The sequence below is a fragment of the Hyla sarda genome, chromosome 10 (assembly GCF_029499605.1).
Source record: "Hyla sarda isolate aHylSar1 chromosome 10, aHylSar1.hap1, whole genome shotgun sequence".
Taxonomy (NCBI): Eukaryota; Metazoa; Chordata; class Amphibia; order Anura; family Hylidae; genus Hyla; species Hyla sarda.
The window spans coordinates 118,452,874-118,474,240 of NC_079198.1; the positions used below are offsets into that span (position 1 = coordinate 118,452,874).

General features: G+C 47.5%; 1 protein-coding gene across 1 annotated transcript; it reads right to left on the bottom strand.

Annotated features, from left to right (window-relative positions):
- Nucleotides 1–17,009: 17,009 nt before the first annotated feature.
- On the bottom strand, nt 17,010–18,983 carry LOC130293239 (olfactory receptor 5V1-like). The gene is made up of 2 exons (XM_056541741.1): nt 18,084–18,983; nt 17,010–17,057 (listed from the first exon to the last, which is right to left on the bottom strand). Exons 1-2 carry the CDS (start codon nt 18,981–18,983, stop codon nt 17,010–17,012), a joined length of 948 nt encoding a protein of 315 aa, XP_056397716.1.
- Between the last annotated feature and the right edge of the window lie 2,384 nt (nt 18,984–21,367).

The window sequence follows — 21,367 nt, forward strand, 5'->3', positions numbered from 1 at the left end:
CCCGCCGCAAAGCGGGATGGTCTTGCTGCGGCGGTAGTGACCAGGTCGTATCCACTAGCAACGGCTTACCTCTCTGGCTGCTGAAGATGCTGAAGATAGGCGCGGTACAATGGAGTAGGCAGAAGCAAGGTCGGACGTAGCAGAAGGTCGGGGGCAGGCGGCAAGGATCGTAGTCAGGGGCAACGGCAGGAGGTCAGGAACACGGACTAGGAACAGACTAGGGAACGCTTTCACTAGGCACTAAGGCAACAAGATCCGGCAAGGGAGTGCAAGGGAAGTGACTAGATATAGGGAAGTGCACAGGTGAACACAATAAGCTAATTGGGCCAGGCACCAATCATTGGTGCACTGGCCCTTTAAATCTCAGGGAGCTGGCGCGCGCGCGCCCTAGAGAGCGGAGCCGCGCGCGCCAGCACATGACAGCAGGAGACGGGAACGGGTAAGTGACCTGGGATGCGATTCGCGAGCGGGCGCGTCCCGCTGTGCGAATCGCATCCCCAACGGCCATGACAGGGCAGCGCTCCCGGTCAGCGGGACCGACCGGGGCGCTGCGGAGAGAGAGACGCCGTACGCGCTCCGGGGAGGAGCGGGGACCCGGAGCGCTAGGCGTAACAGTACCCCCCCCCTTAGGTCTCCCCCTCTTCTTGGGGCCAAAGAACCTGAGGAAAAAAAAATTCAATTTTTCCGTGATGAGGTCCGATGCAAATTAGGAGGGGTTCTGTGTGGAAACGAACGAGACAGTCCAATCTTTTATTGTAAAAACAATAGATGTAGAGGGGTCTGGCGAGACTGGTCACAGGAACGTAGAACCTGTTGATGAGAGAGGCCAAAAAAATTTTTCCTGCAGATCCGGAATCCAAGAAGGCCACTGTAGAGAAGGAGAAGGCAGAGGCAGACATCCGCACAGGCACAGTAAGACGTGGAGAAGCAGAGTAGACATCAAGGACTGTCTCACCTTTGTGCGGAGTCAGCGTACGTCTTTCCTGGCGGGGAGGACGGACAGGACAATCTCTTAGGAAGTGTTCGGTACTAGCACAGTACAGGCAGAGGTTCTCCATACGGCATCGTGTCCTCTCTTGAGGTGTCAAGCGAGACCGGTCAACTTGCATAGCCTCCGCGGCGGGAAGCACAGGAACAGATTGCAGAGGACCAGAGGAGAGAGGAGCCGGGGAGAAAAAACGCTTCGTGCGAACAAAGTCCATATCCAGGCGAAGCTCCAGACGCCATCCGGAAGAACGCATGTCAATGCGAGTGGCAAGATGAATGAGTTCATGTAGGTCAGCAGGAGTCTCTCGTGCGGCCAGAACATCTTTAATGTTGCTGGATAGGCCTTTTTTAAAGGTCGCGCAGAGAACCTCACTATTCCAGGACAACTCGTAAGCAAGAGCACGGAACTGAATGGCGTACTCGCCAACGGAAGAAACACCCTGGGCCAGGTTCAGCAGGGCAATCTCGGCTGAAGAAGCTCGGGCAGGTTCCTCAAAGACACTTCGAATTTCCGAGAAGAAGGAGTGTACAGAGGCAGTGACGGGGTCATTGCGGTCCCAGAGCGGTGCGGCCCATGACAGGGCTTTTCCAGACAGAAGGCTGACTACGAAAGCCACCATAGACCTCTCAGTAGGAAACTGGTCCGACATCATCTCCAAGTGCTGGGAACATTGCGAAAGAAAGCCACGGCAATACTTAGAGTCCCCATCAAATTTGTCCGGCAAGGACAGGCAGAGGCTAGGAGTGGCCACTCGCTGCGGAGGAGGTGCAGGAGCTGGCGGAGGAGAAGATTGCTGGAGAAGTTGCGACTGAAGTTGGTGCGAAATGGTGGACATTTCCGACAGCTGACGGGTTAGAAGGGCGATCAGTCGGGCTTGCTGGGCGGCCACCGTGGTGAGGTCAGCGACCACTGACAGAGGAACTTCAGCGGGATCCATGGCCGGATCTACTGTCACGATGCCGGCTGGCAGGTAGTGGATCCCCTGTGCCAGAGAGGGATGGCGAGGACCGCGCTAGTGGACCGGTTCTAAGCCACTACAGGTTTTCACCAGAGCCCGCCGCAAAGCGGGATGGTCTTGCTGCGGCGGTAGTGACCAGGTCGTATCCACTAGCAACGGCTTACCTCTCTGGCTGCTGAAGATGCTGAAGATAGGCGCGGTACAATGGAGTAGGCAGAAGCAAGGTCGGACGTAGCAGAAGGTCGGGGGCAGGCGGCAAGGATCGTAGTCAGGGGCAACGGCAGGAGGTCAGGAACACGGACTAGGAACAGACTAGGGAACGCTTTCACTAGGCACTAAGGCAACAAGATCCGGCAAGGGAGTGCAAGGGAAGTGACTAGATATAGGGAAGTGCACAGGTGAACACAATAAGCTAATTGGGCCAGGCACCAATCATTGGTGCACTGGCCCTTTAAATCTCAGGGAGCTGGCGCGCGCGCGCCCTAGAGAGCGGAGCCGCGCGCGCCAGCACATGACAGCAGGAGACGGGAACGGGTAAGTGACCTGGGATGCGATTCGCGAGCGGGCGCGTCCCGCTGTGCGAATCGCATCCCCAACGGCCATGACAGGGCAGCGCTCCCGGTCAGCGGGACCGACCGGGGCGCTGCGGAGAGAGAGACGCCGTACGCGCTCCGGGGAGGAGCGGGGACCCGGAGCGCTAGGCGTAACAATACCCCTGCTGCAACATAGCAGCTAAGAGTCTATATTTTATTATAATGCAATAGGAGTTATCCTGCCTGGCTCGCCAATTTATCCCGCCTGGCTCGCCAATTTAAAGGGGTACTAGCGTGGAAAACGTTTTTTTTTTTCCATTAACTGGTGCCAGAAAGTTAAACAGATTTGTAAATTACTTCTATTAAAAAAATCTTAATCCTTCTAGTACTTTTTAGGGGCTATATACTACAGCTGTATATGTTTGCTATATGGATTTTCTCCTGCTCTGGACAGTTCCTAAAATGAACAGCAGAGGTCAGCAGAGAGCACTGTGGTCGTGACATAAGAGAAATCCAAAAAGATAAACATTTCCTCTGTAGTATACAGCCACTAAAAAGTACTGGAAGGATTAAGATTTTTTTTTTATATAAGTATTTCCGTGGAAAACTTTTTTTTTTTTTTTTAAATCAACTGGTGCCAGAAAGTTAAACAGATTTGTAAATCACTTCTATTAAAAAATTTTAATCCTTCCAGTACTTTTTAGGGGCTGTATACTAAAGCGAAAAAAAAAAAAAAAAGAAATGCATTTCCTCTGATGTCATGACCACAGTGCTCTCTGCTGACCTCTGCTGTCCATTTTAGGAACTGTCCAGAGCAGCATATGTTTGCTACGGGGATTTTCTCCTTCTCTGGACAGTTCCTAAAATGGACAGCAGAGGTCAGCAGCGAGCACTGTGGTCATGACATCGGAGGAAATGCATTTCTTTTTTTTGGATTTCTCTTTAGTATACAGCCCCTAAAAAGTACTGGAAGGATTAAGATTTTTTTAATAGAAGTAATTTACAAATCTGTTTAAATTTCTGGCACCAGTTGATTAAAAGAAAAAAATTTAAAAAAAATAAAAGATTTCCACGGTAGTACCCCTTTAACCCTACGTGCAAAAACACTATGGTCTTAAGAGAAAATAAGTAGGATCAATAAAGAATGACTAGTTTCCGTGTAGCAGGGATTACATTCAGGAGGCGCAGGAGAAAATGCCTACTCAGCCTGGCACATAGCGGTGATGTCATTCTGAAAATGCTTGGCTGCCTGCATGGAAACCGGCCAGCCGGGGAGGCCGCCTGCATCTACAACATAAGGATACAGGTCCATAAACTATAGGATGGGAAACATGTTTTCTTTTTTCTACAGTCATCTTAGCAAGCGATTGGCCATTAGCCTGGAGATTAAAGAGCTCGCATTTAACCTTTCCATATTCTAAAGCGAAAAAGGAAATATTCCATCCGGCAGAACTGCATAAAAACTGCGTATTGATCCATCTTCTTTTAATAAAATGTTCAATTATTCGCCGTCCCAGAAGCCCGGGCAGAGCTTTTATTATCAAAGCCATTCATTGACCAACGCCTGATTAAGCTGTCTCCGGTACATTATAGCTATTTATTTTTAGCAATTCCTTTCTTGCGGAAAACAAGATGAAAATATTCTCCTTGTGTTTCTTCTGCAGGTTGTTATTGACTGACTTGATAATGACCTGTATGTTTCCTAGAGTTGGGAGAAAACCCACCGTAACACAGGGGGAACAAACTCAAAGTAGATGGCTCTGTTGGTCCTATTTGGTGCATTATGTACGTGATTGCAGTTAAAGGGGTATTCAGTGGGAAATTGTGGGGGACCAACTACTGGGACTGCGGAGATTCGATCTTAAGTAGAGTCCTTGATTTGAATAGAGCATGCTCGCCTCGGCTCCATTCAATGTCAATGGGGCTGCCGGAGATAGCCAGGTGCTGTACTCTTCTATCTCTGACTGATTAATGGACGATATACAGTGGTCCCTCAACATACCATGGTAATCCGTTCCAAACGGACCATCGTTTGTTGAAACCATCGTATGTTGAGGGATCTGTGCAATGTAAAGTATAGGACAGTGGTCTACAACCTGCGGACCTCCAGATGTTGCAAAACTACAACACCCAGCATGCCCGGACAGCCAACGGCTGTCCGGGCATGCTGGGAGTTGTAGGTTTGCAACATCTGAAGGTCTGCCGGTTGAAGACCACTGGTATTGGAGGTTGTACTCACGTGTCCCCGCCGCTCCGGACCGTCACCGCTCGTCACCGCTGCCCTGGATGTCGCCTTCCATCGATGTCGCCGCGTCCCCGAGGTGTCCCCGACGCTCCGGCAAGGCCTCTGCTTCCTCGGCATCTGCGCTCTCCGTCGCTGCCATCACGTCGCTACGCACGCCGCTCCTATTGGATGATGGGACGTCGTGCGCAGCGACGTGATGATGATGATGGAGAGCGCCGACGATGCAGGGGATCCCGAAGAGGACGCGCCGGAGCCCCGAGGACAGGTAAGTGATCGTCAGCGGACCACACGGGGCACTGTAAACGGCTATCCGGTGGCAGCTGAAGCAGTCTGCGCTGCCGGATAGGCGTTTATGCGATGGCCCCGACATACAAAAGCATCGTATGTTGATGCTGCCTTCAACCTGTGATGTCCTCTGAGAGGCCATCGCATGTTGAAATTATCATATGTCGGGGCCATCGTAGGTCTGGGGGGTCACTGTACACAGTTGCCACTTCAAATTCAGATTCAAATCAAAGACTCCGGGCCCCCATTTGAGATCACAGAGGGATCCCCTTTTTGAGACAGCAGGGGGCCCCAGAGATCCCAGTGGACAGGGCTGCAATCAGAAATTTCGGGGCCCCATACAGCCATAGCGTCTGGGCCCCCCTTAGGCTGGGTTCACACAAGCAAAAAAATGTACAGAATGTCTGCATTGGGCGGACATTTCGCACATATGACCAACCAGCAGCCGCTAGAACGGCTCGGAAATGCGGCAATACATTTCCTTGCAAAAACATGGAAGATGTTCAATGTTTTTGCAGATGCTGGAATCAGGAATTTTGTACCAGAAACATCTGCCGCAGAAATTCTGCCATCTGCACAGTGCAGCAGAATCCCATATGTGCAGCATTACAAGTCAAAATATGGCCAGATTTTGGCATTTAAATGGAGAAAAAAGTATTTTCATCAACTTTTATTCAATCTTTGACAGTGGGGGTCTGGCTGCTGAGAACCCACTGATCGTTAGAACAAAGGAACAAAAGAGTTTTCAGTCGAAACGCTATGTGTGAACAAAGCCTCATAGGGAAAAGTCCAGCAATGGTGTCTTGCACTATGAATCTACAATAAAGCTAAAATTTTATATCCCGGAAAAAATTGCAGGACTTTTCCCTAACAACTCTTGGATATACCATATATATATATATATATATATATATATATATATATATATATACATACAGGCACATTTAAATATGGATTATATACAGTCATGGCCGTAAATGTTGGTACCCATGAAATTTTTCAAGACAATGAAGTGTTTCTCACAGAGAAGGATTGCAGTAACACATGTTTTGCTATACACGTTTATTCCCTTTGTGTGTATTGGAACTAAACCAAAAAAGGGAGGAAAAAAAGCAAATTGGACATAATGTCACCAAACTCCAAAATTGGGCAGGACAAAATTATTGGCACCCTTAACTTAATATTTAGTTGCACAACCCTTGGAAAAAATAACTGAAATCAGTGGCTTCCGATAACCATCAATAAGCTTCTTACACCTCTCAGCCGGAATTTTGGACCACTCTTCCTTTGCAAACTGCTCCAGGTCTCTCTTATTGGAAGGCGCATTTTCCCAACAGCAATTTTAAGATCTCTCCATAGGTGATCAATGGGATTTAGATCTGGACTCATTGCTGCCACTTCAGAACTCTCCAGCGCTTTGTTGCCATCCATTTCTGGGTAATGTTTGGGGTCATTGTCCTACTGGAAGACCCCAGATCTCGGACGCAAACCCAGCTTTCTGACACTGGGCTGTACAGTGCGACCCAAAATCCGTGGGTAATCCTCAGATTTCAAGATGCCTTGTACACATTTAAGGCCCCCAGTGCCAGAGGCAGCAAAACACCCCCAAAACATCATTGACCTTCACCATATTTCACTGTAGGTCCTGTGTTCTTTTCTTTGTAGGCCTCATTCTATTTTCGGTAAACAGTAGAATGATGCGCTTTACCAAAAAGCTCTATCTTGGTCTCATCTGTCCACAAGACAGTTTCCCAGAAGGATTTTGGCTTATTCAAGTTCTTTTTTGTCAAAATGTAGTCTTGCTTTTTTATGTCTCTGTGTCAGCAGTGGGGTCCTCCTGGGTCTCCTGCCATAGCGTTCCATTTCATTTAAATGTCGATGGATAGTTCGCGCTGACACTGGTGCTCCCTGAGCCTGTGGGACAGCTTGAATATCTTTGGAACTTGTTTGGGGCTGCTTATCAACCATCCAGACTATCCTGCGTTGACACCTTTCATAAGTTTTTCTCTTCTGTCCACTCCCAGGGAGATTAGCTACAGTGTCATGGGTTGCAAACTTCTTGATAATGTTGTGCACTGTGGACAAAGGCAAATCTAGATCTCTGGAGATGGACTTGTAACCTTGAGATTGTTGACATTTTTCCACAATTTTGTTTCTCAAGTCCTCAGACAGTTCTCTTCTCCTCTTTCTGTTTTCCATGCTTAGTGTGGCACACACAGACACACAATGCAAAGACTAAGTGAACTTCTCTCCTTTTTATCTGCTTTCAGGTGTGATTTTTATATTGCCCAAACTTGTTTCTTGCCCCAGGTGAGTTTAAAGGAGCATCACATGCTAGAAACAATCTTATTTTTCCACAATTTTGAACGGGTGCCAATAACTTTGTCCAGCCCATTTTGGAGTTTGGTGACATTATGTCCAATTTGCTTTTTTTCCATCCTTTTTTGGTTTAGTTTCAATAAACACAAAGGGAATAAACATGTGTATAGCAAAACATGTGTTACTGCAATCCTTTTCTGTGAGAAATACTTAATTTTCTTGAAAAATTTCAGGGGTACCAACATTTACGGCCATGACTGTATATAATCCATATATATACGTGCCTGTATATATATATATATATATATATATATATATATATATGGTATATCCAAGACTATATACTAGCTGAGTACCCGACGTTGCCCGATTTTACCTTCCTAATCCATGTTGGGGAGAAATATCAACAAAGGAGGAAGCTTTTGACTTCATATTCCGTCCTCATATATTGTTGTCATATCCCAACCCCATATCCCATCCTCATATCTAAACCTCATATCCTTTCCTCATATCCTGACCTCCTATCCCGTCCTCATATCTCGACCTCATATGCCGTCCTTCTATCCCATCCTCATATCCCGACCTCCTATCTCGACCTCATATCCTGTCCTCATATCCCGATCTCATATCTCGACCTCCAATCCCGACCTCCTATCCCAACCTCCTATATCTCGACCTCATATCCATCCTCATATCTCGACCTCCTATCCCGCCTCCTATCCCGTCCTCATATTCCGTCCTCATATCTCAACCTCATATCCCATCCTCATATTCCGACCTCCTATGTCGACCTCATTTTCCTCCTATCTCAACCTCATATCCCGTCCTCATATCCCAACCTCATATCCCGACCTCACATCCCAACCTCATATCCCGACCTCAGATCCCGTCCTCACATCCCGTCTTCATATCTGGACCTCATATACCGCCCTTACATCCCATCCTCATATCCTGTCCTCAGGTGGGACTGATATGGGATGAAGATATTGTAAGCTGAAAATACAAGGGGATGTGGCTTTGTGGAACTGGGCGTGATTTGCAAGCCAGACCGATGCACAAAAAGGGTAGATATTAAAAGGGGTGGGTCTTAAAATGTGGGCGTGTCTTTGTGAGATGGGGTGTGGCTTGTAAGCTGGATTGACACATTCACCAGGAGATGCAGAGTGGAGCTTGTGGAGTAAGGTACTGGAAGTCCCATATACTTCTATGGGACTTGAAACAAAAACACATCTTTTATGTAAAGGTGTAGGTAAGGGTTAATTTAACTATCATATCTTTTTATATGACATTTAAGTAATATGTGTACCAGGTATTGTTGAAATATCTCCAGCCGTACGGAAGTTATGTGGGAATATACATTTCCCCTTGATTTGAATGGGACTTTAAACAAAAACCCCGACCCTCACAAATGGGGGTAGTTAAGGGTTAAATTAACTATCCTATATTTTAAGTGGACATATAAGTAACATGTGACCAAGTATTATCGAAATATCTCCACCCGTTTGGAAGTTATGCGCTGAGCAGCATGGTAAGAGGTGGTGTCGCAGAGTTAGTGTGAGGGGAGATGAAAGTGGAGGCAGGGAGACAACACAGCTGCCATACTCAGCGACAAGGAGAGGGAAGACAAAGGAGACCATCACTTCTGGGTCTTCAGGAGACTGGGAAAGCTGGGTGACTGACAGTACACTGTGCTCCCCCAACTTTATAAACTGCTTGTCACTCAGCTTTACCAGTCTCCTAAAGGGAATATCTACACGGGCTGCACCAGGACCAATGGCAGAGTACTATTGTGTCATCTGTTACTTCCCTCCATGTCTCCTTTACAATCTAGATGCTTCACCAGACAGATGTTCCCTTCAGAAGGCTGGGGAAGCTGGGTGACAGGCAGTACACATGAAGCTGGGGAAGCAGTATGAGCACTGTACTGTGTACTGCCTGTCACTCAGCTTTCCCAGTCTCCTGAATATAGTCCCCATATACCCATATAGTGCCCCACACAGTAGATACACACATAATTACACATATACATTGTACACATACAGACACCTGCACTTTACATGTAAACAATTACAAACACACACAAACAGACATACACACAAGTAGCTACATGAACACACTTACTTTAAGGCAAGATTAGGCAGCTCCAGGGGGTCCACTTCTTGTATAGCCTCCAGCTTCACTTCTGCTATCACTGGGAACCCTGCGGCCCCTCTTATCTCTTATTCCCCGACTGCCGAGCTGTATACAGCAGGAGGTCGGGGATATTATTGAGGGGTGGGGGAGGGGCCCAGGAGAGAGGAGACGAGCCCAGGAGAGAGGAGAGGAGCCCAGGAGAGAGAGGAGAGAGGCCCAGGAGAGAGAGGAGAGGGGCCCAGGAGATGGGCCCAGGAGAGAGGAGAGGAGCCCAGGAGAGAGAGGAGAGAGGCCCAGGAGAGAGAGGAGAGGGGCCCAGGAGATGGGCCCAGGAGAGAGGAGAGGGGCCCAGGAGAGGGGCCCAGGAGAGAGAAGAGGGGCCCAGGAGAGAGGAGAGGGGCCCAGGAGAGAGAGGAGAGGGGCCCAGGAGAGAGAAGAGAGGGGTCCAGGAGAGAGAGGAGAGGGGCCCAGGAGAGAGAAGAGAGGGGCCCAGGAGAGAGAGGAGAGGGGCCCAGGAGAGAGAGGAGAGGGGCCCAGGAGAGAGGAGTCCAGGAGAGAGAGGAGAGGAGCCCAGGAGAGAGAGGAGCCCAGGAGAGAGGAGAGGAGCCCAGGAGAGAGGAGAAGGGCCCAGGAGAGAGGAGAAGGGCCTAGGAGAGAGAGGAGAGGGGCCCAGGAGAGAGGAAAAGGGCCGTGGGGAGAGAGGAGAGGGGCCCAGGAGAGAGGAGAGGGGCCCAGGAGAGAGGAGATCGGCCCAGGAGAGGGGCCCAGGAGAGAGGAGAGGGGCCCAGGAGAGAGAGGAGAGGGGCCCAGGAGAGAGAGGAGAGGGGCCCAGGAGAGGGGCCCAGGAGAGAGAGGAAAGGGGCCCAGGAGAGAGAGGAGAGGGGCCCAGGAGAGAGGAGAGGGGCCCAGGAGAGGGGCCCAGGAGAGAGGAGAGGGGCCCAGGAGAGAGAGGAGAGGGGCCCAGGAGAGAGGAGAGGGGCCCAGGAGAGAGAGGAGAGGGGCCCAGGAGAGAGGAGAGGGGCCCAAGAGAGAGGAGCGGGGCCCAGGAGAGGGGCCTAGGAGAGAGGAGAGGGGCCCAGGAGAGAGAGGAGAGGGGCCCAGGAGAGAGGAGAGGGGCCCAGGAGAGAGGAGAGGGGCCCAGGAGAGATAGGAGAGGGGCCCAGAAGAGAGAGGAGAGGGGCCCAGGAGAGAGGAGAGGGGCCCAGGAGAGAGAGGAGAGGGGCCCAGGAGAGAGAGAGGAGAGGGGCCCAGGAGAGAGGAGAGGAGTCCAGGAGAGAGGAGAGGGGCCCAGGAGAGAGAAGAGGGGCCCAGGAGAGAGGAGAGGGGCCCAGGAGAGAGGACAGGGCTTGGGTAGGTCTTCATGCCTGTGCTGAACCCTGAGCTTCTAAGCAGGTAGGCCTCCAGAGACCATGCAGGGTAGGGGGAGGGGACAGGCCCATTTATCTGTGGAGTGCAGGAGGATGGTGACAGAGCCTCCGGGCCCCGGTACATAGTGCACTTGGTCCGGGCCCCTGACTGCAGTACTGCCCTGATGGTGGCCCTGCCTGTGGATAGGGAATAAGTGTTGTAACTCAGAATACCTCTGGGAAATATAAAGTCCCCAGTCCTACCTGTTTGTCAATTGTACATGATAATATTAGTCCCTGAGCCAACACATGATTGTGTCAACTACTGGAGACCCACCACATAGATTTTCCATCCATGGGGAAGTCACATCATGAGACACTGATTGCCTGACATAACCATGTGTTCAAAGATTAGCACCACCTACATTTCAATACGCTCAGCTCATTCTGCTCTATAACATGATGCCCGCAGATTGGTGAAAGTGACAAAATGTACTATGCCTAGCACCTGAAGGGGTTAGAACAGTGTTTTCTGACCAGTATGCCTCCAGCTGTTGCAAAACTACAACTCCCAGCATGCCTGAAAAGCCAAAGGCTGGGAGTTGGAGGTCCACTAGTTTGTAAACCTTGGGCTAGGATATCAAAAACATCAAATGGGGATCTCTGCCTTATGCACCACTGTTGTCATTGAGTTTAATATTTTAAAGGGGTTGTCCGGTGACAGAAAAAACTTGTATATGGTGTAAAAAAGTACAATTAAGCAATTTACTTATGTAATGTTATTAGTCATACTGCAGAGATCTTTCATATACGCTATGCTGTATCCTTTGTAAACTGTGACGTTGCATCACAGGCTGTGAAAGCAGTCTACTCTGACCCGTCTCTCCCCTTGTCAGAACCTGACTAGTGGTGTGGTATTACTGCTTATCAGATTTATGACTTATTAGATAAGGCAGCAGGATGCTGTCCTCAGCCGCTGTAGTTTCCTTCAGAACAGGCTCATTGCTGTCTTATCTAATAGTCATAGAGTCATAAATCTCATGAGCAGTAATACCAGGTGCTGACAAGAGGGGAGGGTGGTGACAAGAGGAGAGCGTGGAGGAGGAACAGAGAAGACTGCTTTTACAGCCTGTAAGGTGACGTCGTATACAGTAAGCTCCATAACACCTCTCAATGGTTGCTTCAAGTAGACAATTTATCCCCTATCTGCAGCATAGGAGATAAGTGTCTGATCGTGGGTGGTTCGACCGAAGGGAGTTTTTAGGATATAAGCAGATATTTTCCAATATCTATTAAGCAGGACATCAGCCTTATGATCAATCGGATCCCGTAACTGAGATGAATTGGCAAATGGAATAGTATTAGGTTTTACCACTTTAGCTACCTGGATATCTATTTTTAGAATTTCTACCGAAAGGTTTAAGTCTTCCTCATCAAAGAGAGGTCTATATTTAAACTTTTTTTTTTTTTTTGTATTCTCAAGTATATAAAATGTTCTATAAGGTTAGAATTTAGCTGGAGATACACATTTCTTTTTGGTTCTTAGGCTAAGTTTCCACTTGTTGTTTTTTTCTGGCAGTTTTTGGAAAACTGCCTCTGCAGTTTTGGAGCCAAAGTCAGAAGTGGATCCATAAGGGAGGAGAAGTATAAGTCCTTCCTTTATATATCCTATTCCTTTTGAATACACTTCTGACTTTGGCTCAAAAACTGCAGTGGCAGATATCCAAAAACTGCCAGAAATAAAAACCAAGTGGAAACTTAGCCTAAGTCCTAAAAATGTCTCATCCTGAATGGTCTTAGTTTGGACTACCTGTTCAATATTCATTGTGTCATGAGTAGCGGTTAACAGAGTCTGTATCCTACACAATTCTCTGCTCCTCCCTGCCAAACAGTTAAATCATACTTTACCATGACATTGGTTATGTAGCAGGATGTTTAAATCTCTGCAGCCTGAAACTAAGGTGATCATAAAATGTACCGAAAGTTCATAGATTTGCAACATAAATAAAAAAAAAATTTCATATGGAGAGCAGAGGCCTCTTCCTGTTTCAAGATCTGTATGCCCCCTGCCCTGCGTCACCTCCGGTATGTGTCCTGTCATCTTTGACACACCTCATCCCTCATTGTGTCTCAGGTCAAGAGGGACACGCATGTCCTGGCAACTCTATTTGATCTTCAACTGCCCAGAGGGAAGCTCCTGCAGCAAACCTCCATATTACCCCTCTATGGGGTTAAAGGTTTGGCTTTCTTTTGGAAGGGGGCCCTGTGCCAAGGGGTGCTGGCACAGTGTTACTGGGAAGGAAGGAAGCCACAGAGGCCTTGATAGACTTCCCACTAATAACTTTGTTCTCTTCCAAGCATTGCACGTGCGGCCTCTCTGTCCCATATCTGTAGGAAAGCACTGACGTGTGATGCGGAGGTGTGATGTTTCCTGTCCCTACAATGATGTGAGGGCATCCTCCTTACATTGTGCCATCATGAGGGGGGATGATGTGAATACAGTGACCCCCCGACCTACGATGGCCCCGACATACGATAATTTCAACATGCGGTGGCCTCTCAGAGGACATCGCCTGTTGAAGGTAACATCAAGATACGATGCTTTTGTATGTCGGGGCCATCGCATAAACGGCTATCCGGCAGCACAGACTGCTTCAGCTGCCACCGGATAGCCGTTTACGGTGCCCCGTGTGGTCCGCTGACGATCACTTACCTGTCCTCGGGGCTCCGGCGCGTCCTCTTCGGGATTCCCTGCATTGTCGGCGCTCTCCATCGTCGTCATCACGTCGCTGCGCATGCCGTCCCATCATCCAATAGGAGCGGCGTGCGTAGCGACGTGATGGCGGCGACGGAGAGCGAGGATGCCGGGGAAGCAGAGGCCGTGCCGGAGCGTCGGGGACACCCCGAGGACGCGGCGACAGCGATGGAAGGCGACATCCAGGGCAGCGGTGACGGTCCAGAGCGGCGGGGACACGTGAATATAACTTCCTATACCAGTGGTCTTCAACCTGCGGACCTCCAGATGTTGCAAAACTACAACTCCCAGCATGCCCGGACAGCCGTTGGCTGTCCGGGCATGCTGGGGGTTGTAGTTTTGCAACATCTGGAGGTCTGCAGGTTGTAGACCACTGTCCTATACTTTACATTGCACAGATCCCTCAACATGCGATGGTTTCAACAAACGATGGTCCATTTGGAACGGATTACCATTGTATGTTGAGGGACCACTGTATATATATTAAGAAATTAATCAACAAAGAAAAAAAAGAAACCAATGGAGGTGGAGAACGTTCATTGACTTTTCACTTTGCTGTATACTTTTATATATAAATATTGGGGGAGATATATCAAACCTTGTGCAGAGGAGAAGTGGAGCAGTTGCCCATAGCAACCAGTTTCCAACTTTCGTTTTTCCAAAACTTTTTTTTTTAAATGAAAGCTGCACTTTGGTTGTTATGGATAACTGCTTCTCTTCTCCTCGGCACAAGGTTTGATAAATCTCCCCCATTGTTCATGGACTCGGCAGGTGCCAGTGTACAAGCAGACGCACGCTGACGTTACTCAACCTTTCTGCTGCTTTGTGTTATTGTAGCATCATCTAGTGGTGAGAACAAAAAATACAGATTATCTCCATGTGAACAGAAAGAGATGTCAAACATTACGTAAAAACAATAGCTCACAATAAAAAAAAATCTAACAAAAATGCATATACATGCTAGAATCAACATTCCAAAAAATCCAGGAGGTCAGTTCGGCAGGTTATAATGTTAAGGGTGCGTTCACACTGAGCAAATCAAGAGGAATTCACGCTGAAAAATTTATGTGCGGAAAAAAGACATTTCTTTTCGCGCAAAAATGCGTGGAATTTGCGCAGAATTGCACGCGGAAATGGGGGGAGAAAGAAGTGGAGCAAATTCTGCTCGAATTCCGCACAAATTCCGCGCGAAAACGATGTCGGGCGGATTTTTTTTTAACCATTGACTTCTATTGATTTCTGCTAGCGGATTCCGCTTGAAGAATGAACATGTTCATTCGGTATCATAATGTCCATTAATATTTGTATTTTGCATTTTTCTGCTTTTCTGTGGTTTTTCTCCCTGGTTTGGGAAGAGTTAACCTTTAGCCATTCAGCACTGTGAGTGTATATAAGGCTTCTACAGGTTCTGTTCGGGGCTGGTAATTTCACCTGTTACTCTGACTAAGTTTCTCTATGTACTTTGTCTGTCTGAGCACATGTTTCCTGAGTTTTAGCCAGGGTAATCTGTCCTGTCTGATATATAGATTTTTAGCTTGCCTTGTTTTAGTATCTTTGTTGGGTTTTAGTATTCTTGTATTGTTCGTTCTGCTTTGTGTTTCCTGAGTCCGCATTCACACTGTGCGTTTTTTTCAGTCCTGTTTTGACCCTTGTTAGATCCTGGATGTCCTAGGATAGAATCCTATTCTGATCCTTGTGCTAATCCGTCTATCTAGGAGTGAGTTAGACTTGTGGCTGTACCTGTGTCTGCTTGTATTTAGGATTTTTGTTTCCTCCTAGGCTAGTATCCTGTTCCCACTGTAGAGTGTGCCCACTAGCTCAGGAGCCTATTAGGCTTTAGTATTGATGTCCCTCCATGATTGGAGTGGGATGTCTAGTGTGTTCCTTGTTTGGAGTCCAGTGTGAACAGTGCTCTTGATTTCCTGACCCGTTTAGTGTTCTGACATTCAATTAACCAGTTAATCACCTGCATCTCCTGGTTTTGTCTGCTGTATACTTATCCTCATATCTAGTCTTGTTCACATTATCATTTCTGCAGTTAAAGGGGTACTCCCCTGGAAAACATTTGTTTTAAATCAACTGTTGCCATAAAGTCAAATAGATTTGTAAATTACTTGTATTAAAAAATCTTAATCCTTCCTGTACTTATCAGCTGTTGTATGCTCCACAGGAAGTTCTTTTTTTTTTTTTTTTTTTTCCTTTCTGTCTGACCACAGTGCTCTCTGCTGATACCTCTGTCCATTTTAGGAACTGTACAGAGCAGGATAGGTTTGCTATTGGGATTTGCTCCTACTTTGGACAGTTCCTAAAATGGACAGAGGTGTCAGCAGAGAGCACTGTGGTCAGACAGAAAGGAAATTCAAAAAGAAAAGAACTTCCTGTGGAGCATACAATAGCTAATAAGTACAGGAAGGATTAAGATTTTTTTAATAGAAGTAATTTACAAATCTGTTTGACTTTTTGGCACCAGTTGATTTAAAAAACAAACAAAAAAAAATGTTTTCCAGGGGAGTACCCCTTTAATCTTGATCCCGGTTTTTGAAACTGTTTGTTATTATGCTATATCATGCCTGGTATATCTGTTTGTAGCTTCGTAGTATTCCTGTTATGTTCCTGACTTGTTTCCTGATATTTACAGTTTGGTTTGTTTTTTTGACTCTTACGCCCATGCACTTTAGCGCAGTATAGGGTCCGTCCTCATCGTTTAGAGTGGATGGTCAATAGGACAGGATAGCGCCAACTAAAAAACATTTTATCAAGAAGAGTGAGATTTGGAATAGCCCTCGGGCCATCAAGATAGTCTTTTTGAAAGCCCCTAATAATATACTTTTGTAGAATTGTATATTTAAATATTCAATGTTTTATGTATGGTGAAAAGTATGTTGAATATGTTTATTGCATTAAGATTCTGTAAAGTTATGCAAGGATTAATGAAAAAAGATTATAAAAAAAATAAAAATAGGAGGGACAGTGATTGTGGGGACAGTTGGGGCTCACTAACTTCCTGCTCCCTGCCCCCCTTTCATGACAGGTAAATTACACGCAAATCAGTTCCCTAACATATATTCCTAAGCATACATGAACTAAAGATTAGCCAAAATGGCAGAATTTTGCAACTTTGGCTGAACATATTTTGTAAATTATACGAGAACGATGGTTTGCAACGACCGACATGGTCATGAATCTGGTCTTGTCCCTTAGCTTCTTTTTGTTAACTCGTGCCTTTTCACTTATCCCTCTTAGAGTCCCCTTATGAACCCTTTATTATAACTGGGGAAATGCACTGGGACTTTTTTGTACCTTGTAATTTTTGACACTTTGAACAAATCTTATTGTGATTATTTAATAATAAATTACAGTGATCTGCCAGTTAGGTCTTTCATGTTGCGGGTGGGATTGTTCGTACAAACAATCCCATGGATGACTGATCGACCTCATCGTGATCGATCACATTCCCATGTGTATGAATAGCTTTAGATTAAGCACCTTCTCAAGCTATGTTTGTTTCTCACAAACAGCACCTCTCTTGTCAAAAGACAGTGTCTGGCATTGCAGCTCATTGCAATTCAAATAAATGAGGCTTGAGGTACAAAACCAGACATAAAGTACACCACGGGTCCCCAACCCAGTCCTTAAGGCACACCAACCATCCCTATTTTATTCCAATGGAGTAACTGGATAAAAAAAAGGAATATTGATGTCACGATTCGGCTGGCTGGAGGTGGATCCTCTGTGTCAGAGAGGGATGGGCGTGGACCGTGTCGGTGGACCGGTTCTAAGTTGCTACTGGTTTTCACCAGAGCCCGCCGCAAAGCGGGATGGTCTTGCAGCGGCGGTAGCAACCAGGTCGTATCCACCGGCAACGGCTCAACCTCTCTGACTGCTGAGATAGGCATGGTACAAGGGATAAGCAAGAGCAAGGTCGGACGTAGCAGAAGGTCAGGGCAGGCAGCAAGGATCGTAGTCAGGGGCAACGGCAGGAGGTCTGAAACACAGGCTAGGAACACTCAAGGAAAGGCTTTCTCTGGCACAAGGGCAACAAGATCCGGCAAGGAAGTGCAGGGGAAGTGAGGTAATATAGCCAGGGAGCAGGTGGAAGCTAATTAGGCTGATTGGGCCAGGCACCAATCATTGGTGCACTGGCCCTTTAAATCTCAGAGAGCTGGCGCGCGCGCACCCTAAGGAGCGGAGCCGCGTGCGCCAGGACATGACAGCCGGGGGCCCGGGACAGGTGAGTGACTTGGGATACGATTCACGAGCGGGCGCGTCCCGCTATGCGAATCGCATCCCCGCCGGCAATGTCAGTGCAGCGATCCCCGCCGCAAGCGCTCCGGGGAGGAGCAGGGACCTGGAGCGCTCGGCGTAACAATTGATAGGCCTTGAGGACTAGGTTGGAGACCACTGCAGTAGAACATAGACAAGAGGGTTGATGTTTTTGAATGACAAGCAGACCTTGTATGATCCTGTAGGAGCCCCTTAATATTTTACACCCACAACTACATGAAATACTATCTTTTTTACAGCTGCCTTAACATCACTGTTCCTGAGGCTGTAGATGAAGGGATTGAGCAATGGAGCGATAAAAGCATATAGAGTAGATATTACCCTGTCTTGATCCATTGTGTAACTGGATTTAGGCCTAAAATACATAAAAATAGCAGAACCATAAAACAAAGTGACGACTATGAGGTGAGAGGTGCAGGTGGAGAACGCTTTCTTCCTTCCCGATGTGGACTTTATATTCAGAACGGTTGTGATGATGTGTGTGTAGGAGGTGAGGGTTAATAGGAAGGAGCTGACAATGACACAACCGCATGCCACCAGGAGGACAATCTCATTTGTCTTGGTGGCTGTGCAGGCCAACTGCATTATAGGTGGGATGTCACAGAAGAAATGATTGATCTTATTGTTTCCACAGAAGGACAAGTTAAAAGTGAGCAGTGTATGTATTAAAGAGTTAACAGCGCCACCCATCCAAGAGATAGTTACCAGCTGTACACATCTTCTTTTATTCATAATGGTCCCATATAAAAGAGGGTGACATATAGCGTTATAGCGATCATACGCCATCACTGCTAGCAGGTAGCACTCCGTTCCACCCAAAAGTATAAAACAATACATCTGTATGGCACAGCCGGAGATCGGGATGGTCTTGTGGACTGATAGGAAGTTTGACAACATTTTGGGCACGGTGGCAGAAATGTAACATATCTCCAGGAATGATAAATTGGCAAGAAAAAAGTACATCGGTGTGTGAAGAGACGGAGTAAGCCTGTAGGCAACGACTATGGATATGTTACCCATCATTGTGGTAATATAGATGAGGAAGAACACGGCAAAGAGTAAATGCTGCTGAACAGGAGCTCCGGTAAATCCCAGGAGGATGAAATCTTTGATCATAGTTTGGTTCTTTCTAAACATTTTATCCCTTGAATCTGAGAATTAACAGAAAGATTATTTCAGTAAAACCTCTCCAAAACACAAATCCCACTTAGAGAAGACCACATCCTTAGGGTATGTTCACACTACGGAATTAAGGAAAATGTCTTGGGGGGACTTACACCCTTCTGCTCCATGGTAAATGGATAAGAAATTATGCGAAATCGGAGCCTATTTCCATTTGCAAATTGCCATGGAAATAATCACTGCATAAAGGAAAAGTGACATCACATTTGCACATGTAGTGCACCGCCACTGCGAAAAGATATAGCAATACTGTTGTAATGTATATGTGCTGCGCAATGGGGACCCATAGTTTATTCAGTATCCTAACAGTTTCTTGGTGCCTTGGGGCAGATGCCTAGACCACTCAAATCTCCACCTGTAGCCCTGCCGGACCACCAAGTCTGAGCCGCCTCTCAGCAGTGGTGTGGAGTTAAGGCCGATGGGAGATCTTTCGCATGCTCTGTGCCTCAGTGGGACTGTCTCAGGGCTTCACATCACTGTTAAAAGGTGGTCCGGTGAAGCTACAGGAAGAGACAGAAGTGGTCTGGGCGACCTCCCCTAGCGCACCAATAAATTGGTAGCATGCAGAATAAGCAATGGGTCACCATGGAATGGCACTATTGTATTACAAAGGTATCTCTATATTTTTTTGCAGTGGTAGTGCAATATATTGGGCAAATGTGATGTCACTTGCGCTTTAAACAAAAGGACTCTGCTTGCGGTTTTCCGCCGAAAAAATGAACACGCTCAATTATTCAGCGAATCAATTTGTGCGGCAGAACTTTTTGCAGCGGGAATTCCACAGTGTGAATGGGTCGGTAGAAGTCCCATTTACACCAATGTCAGGCTGGGTTTCCACACAGGTATATTTCTGGCACTTTTTGGATAACTGCCACTGCAGTATTTGAGCCAAAGCTAGAAGCGTATTCAAAAGGAATGGGAAATATAAAGGGAGAGCTTATACTTCTCCTTCCTCATGGATCCACTTCTCACTTTACTCCAACTATTAAGAGTGCAAGTCCTCGCATGACCGTATTTCTGATGACCTGAACTAACAGTTATCAGTCTGGGTCATCAGACCAGCAGTCAGGACAGGACTTGTGTTCACAACACTGTTGCAAAAATATGCATGTAACCTGCTTGTGTGAAACTAACCTATAGTTAAGCACACTGATAGTTCGAGGGTGAGAAACAAGGCGAGGGGTTTGTGGGACATCACCCTACTCGCAAGTAGGACACGACAAGCAACTTGACAGAAGAAAGATAAACCTGAGAAATGTGCAGGAACAAGTCCAAATTTACCGTATTTTTCGTCCTATAGGACGCACCGGCGTATAAGACGCACCCTATTTTTAGGTGCAAAATCTAAAAAATTAAAGATTTTGAACCCAATAGTGGTCTTCAACCTGCGGACCTCCAGATGTTGCAAAACTACAACTCCCAGCATGCCCGGACAGCCGTTGGCTGTCCGGGCATGCTGGGAGTTGTAGTTTTGCAACATCTGGAGGTCCACAGATTGAAGACCACTGCAGGAGATGGTAATACTCACGTGTCCCCGCCGCTCCGGACCCGTCACCGCTACCCTGGATGTCGCTCCATCGCTGTCGCCGTGTCCCCGTCGCTCCGGAACGTCTCTGCTGCCGGCCAGGTATCCTCGCTCTCCGTCGCCGCCATCACGTCGTTACGCACGCCGACGCACGTACGCGACGACGTGATGACGAGGAAGGAGAGCGCCGGCCATACAGGGGATCCCTGAACGGAGAAGACACCGAGGAGGCAGGTAAGGTCCCCCCCGGTGTCCTGTAAGCACTAACCCGGCTATTCAGTCGGGCTGTTCGGGACCGCCGCAGTGAAATCGCGGCGGTCCCGAACAGCCCGACTGAACAGCCGGGTTAGTGTTACTTTCCCTTCAGACGCGGCGGTCAGCTTTGATCGCCGCGTCTGAAGGGTTAATACAGGGCATCACCGCGATCGGTGATGTCCTGTATTAGCCGCGGGTCCCGGCCGTTGATGGCCGCAGGGACCGCCGCGATAGGGGTGTATTCACCGTATAAGACGCACCGACTTTTTCCCCGCAGTTTTGGGAAAGAAAAAGTGCGTCTTATACGGCGAAAAATACGGTACTTGCTAAAAAGCACAACGCGCTTGTGGTTTTCTAGTTGGGACACATGGCCTGGTTACATTGAGATGTTGCTGATACCTGGGCTACTTATTTGCTTTCTTAGCTGGAGGCCTGGCACTTTGGCCCCTCGTCCTTAAGGAACTAGTCTCCACACTGGCACCAGCTGCTCACACCCTGCAGTAACTTTACGTTTAGGCTGCAATCTTTGCATCCGCATCCATTATCTCTTTTCCTTTGA

What these genes read in the sequence shown, in the direction of transcription:
- LOC130293239 (XM_056541741.1), bottom strand. Translation starts at nt 18,983, where the DNA reads ATGTTTAGAAAGAACCAAACTATGATCAAAGATTTCATCCTCCTGGGA. An exon ending in ACAGTGATGTTAAGGCAGCT is followed by an intron (nt 17,058 to 18,083) that starts GTAAAAAAGATA and finishes AAACAAACATAG; the next exon opens with CTTGAGAAGGTGCTTAATCT.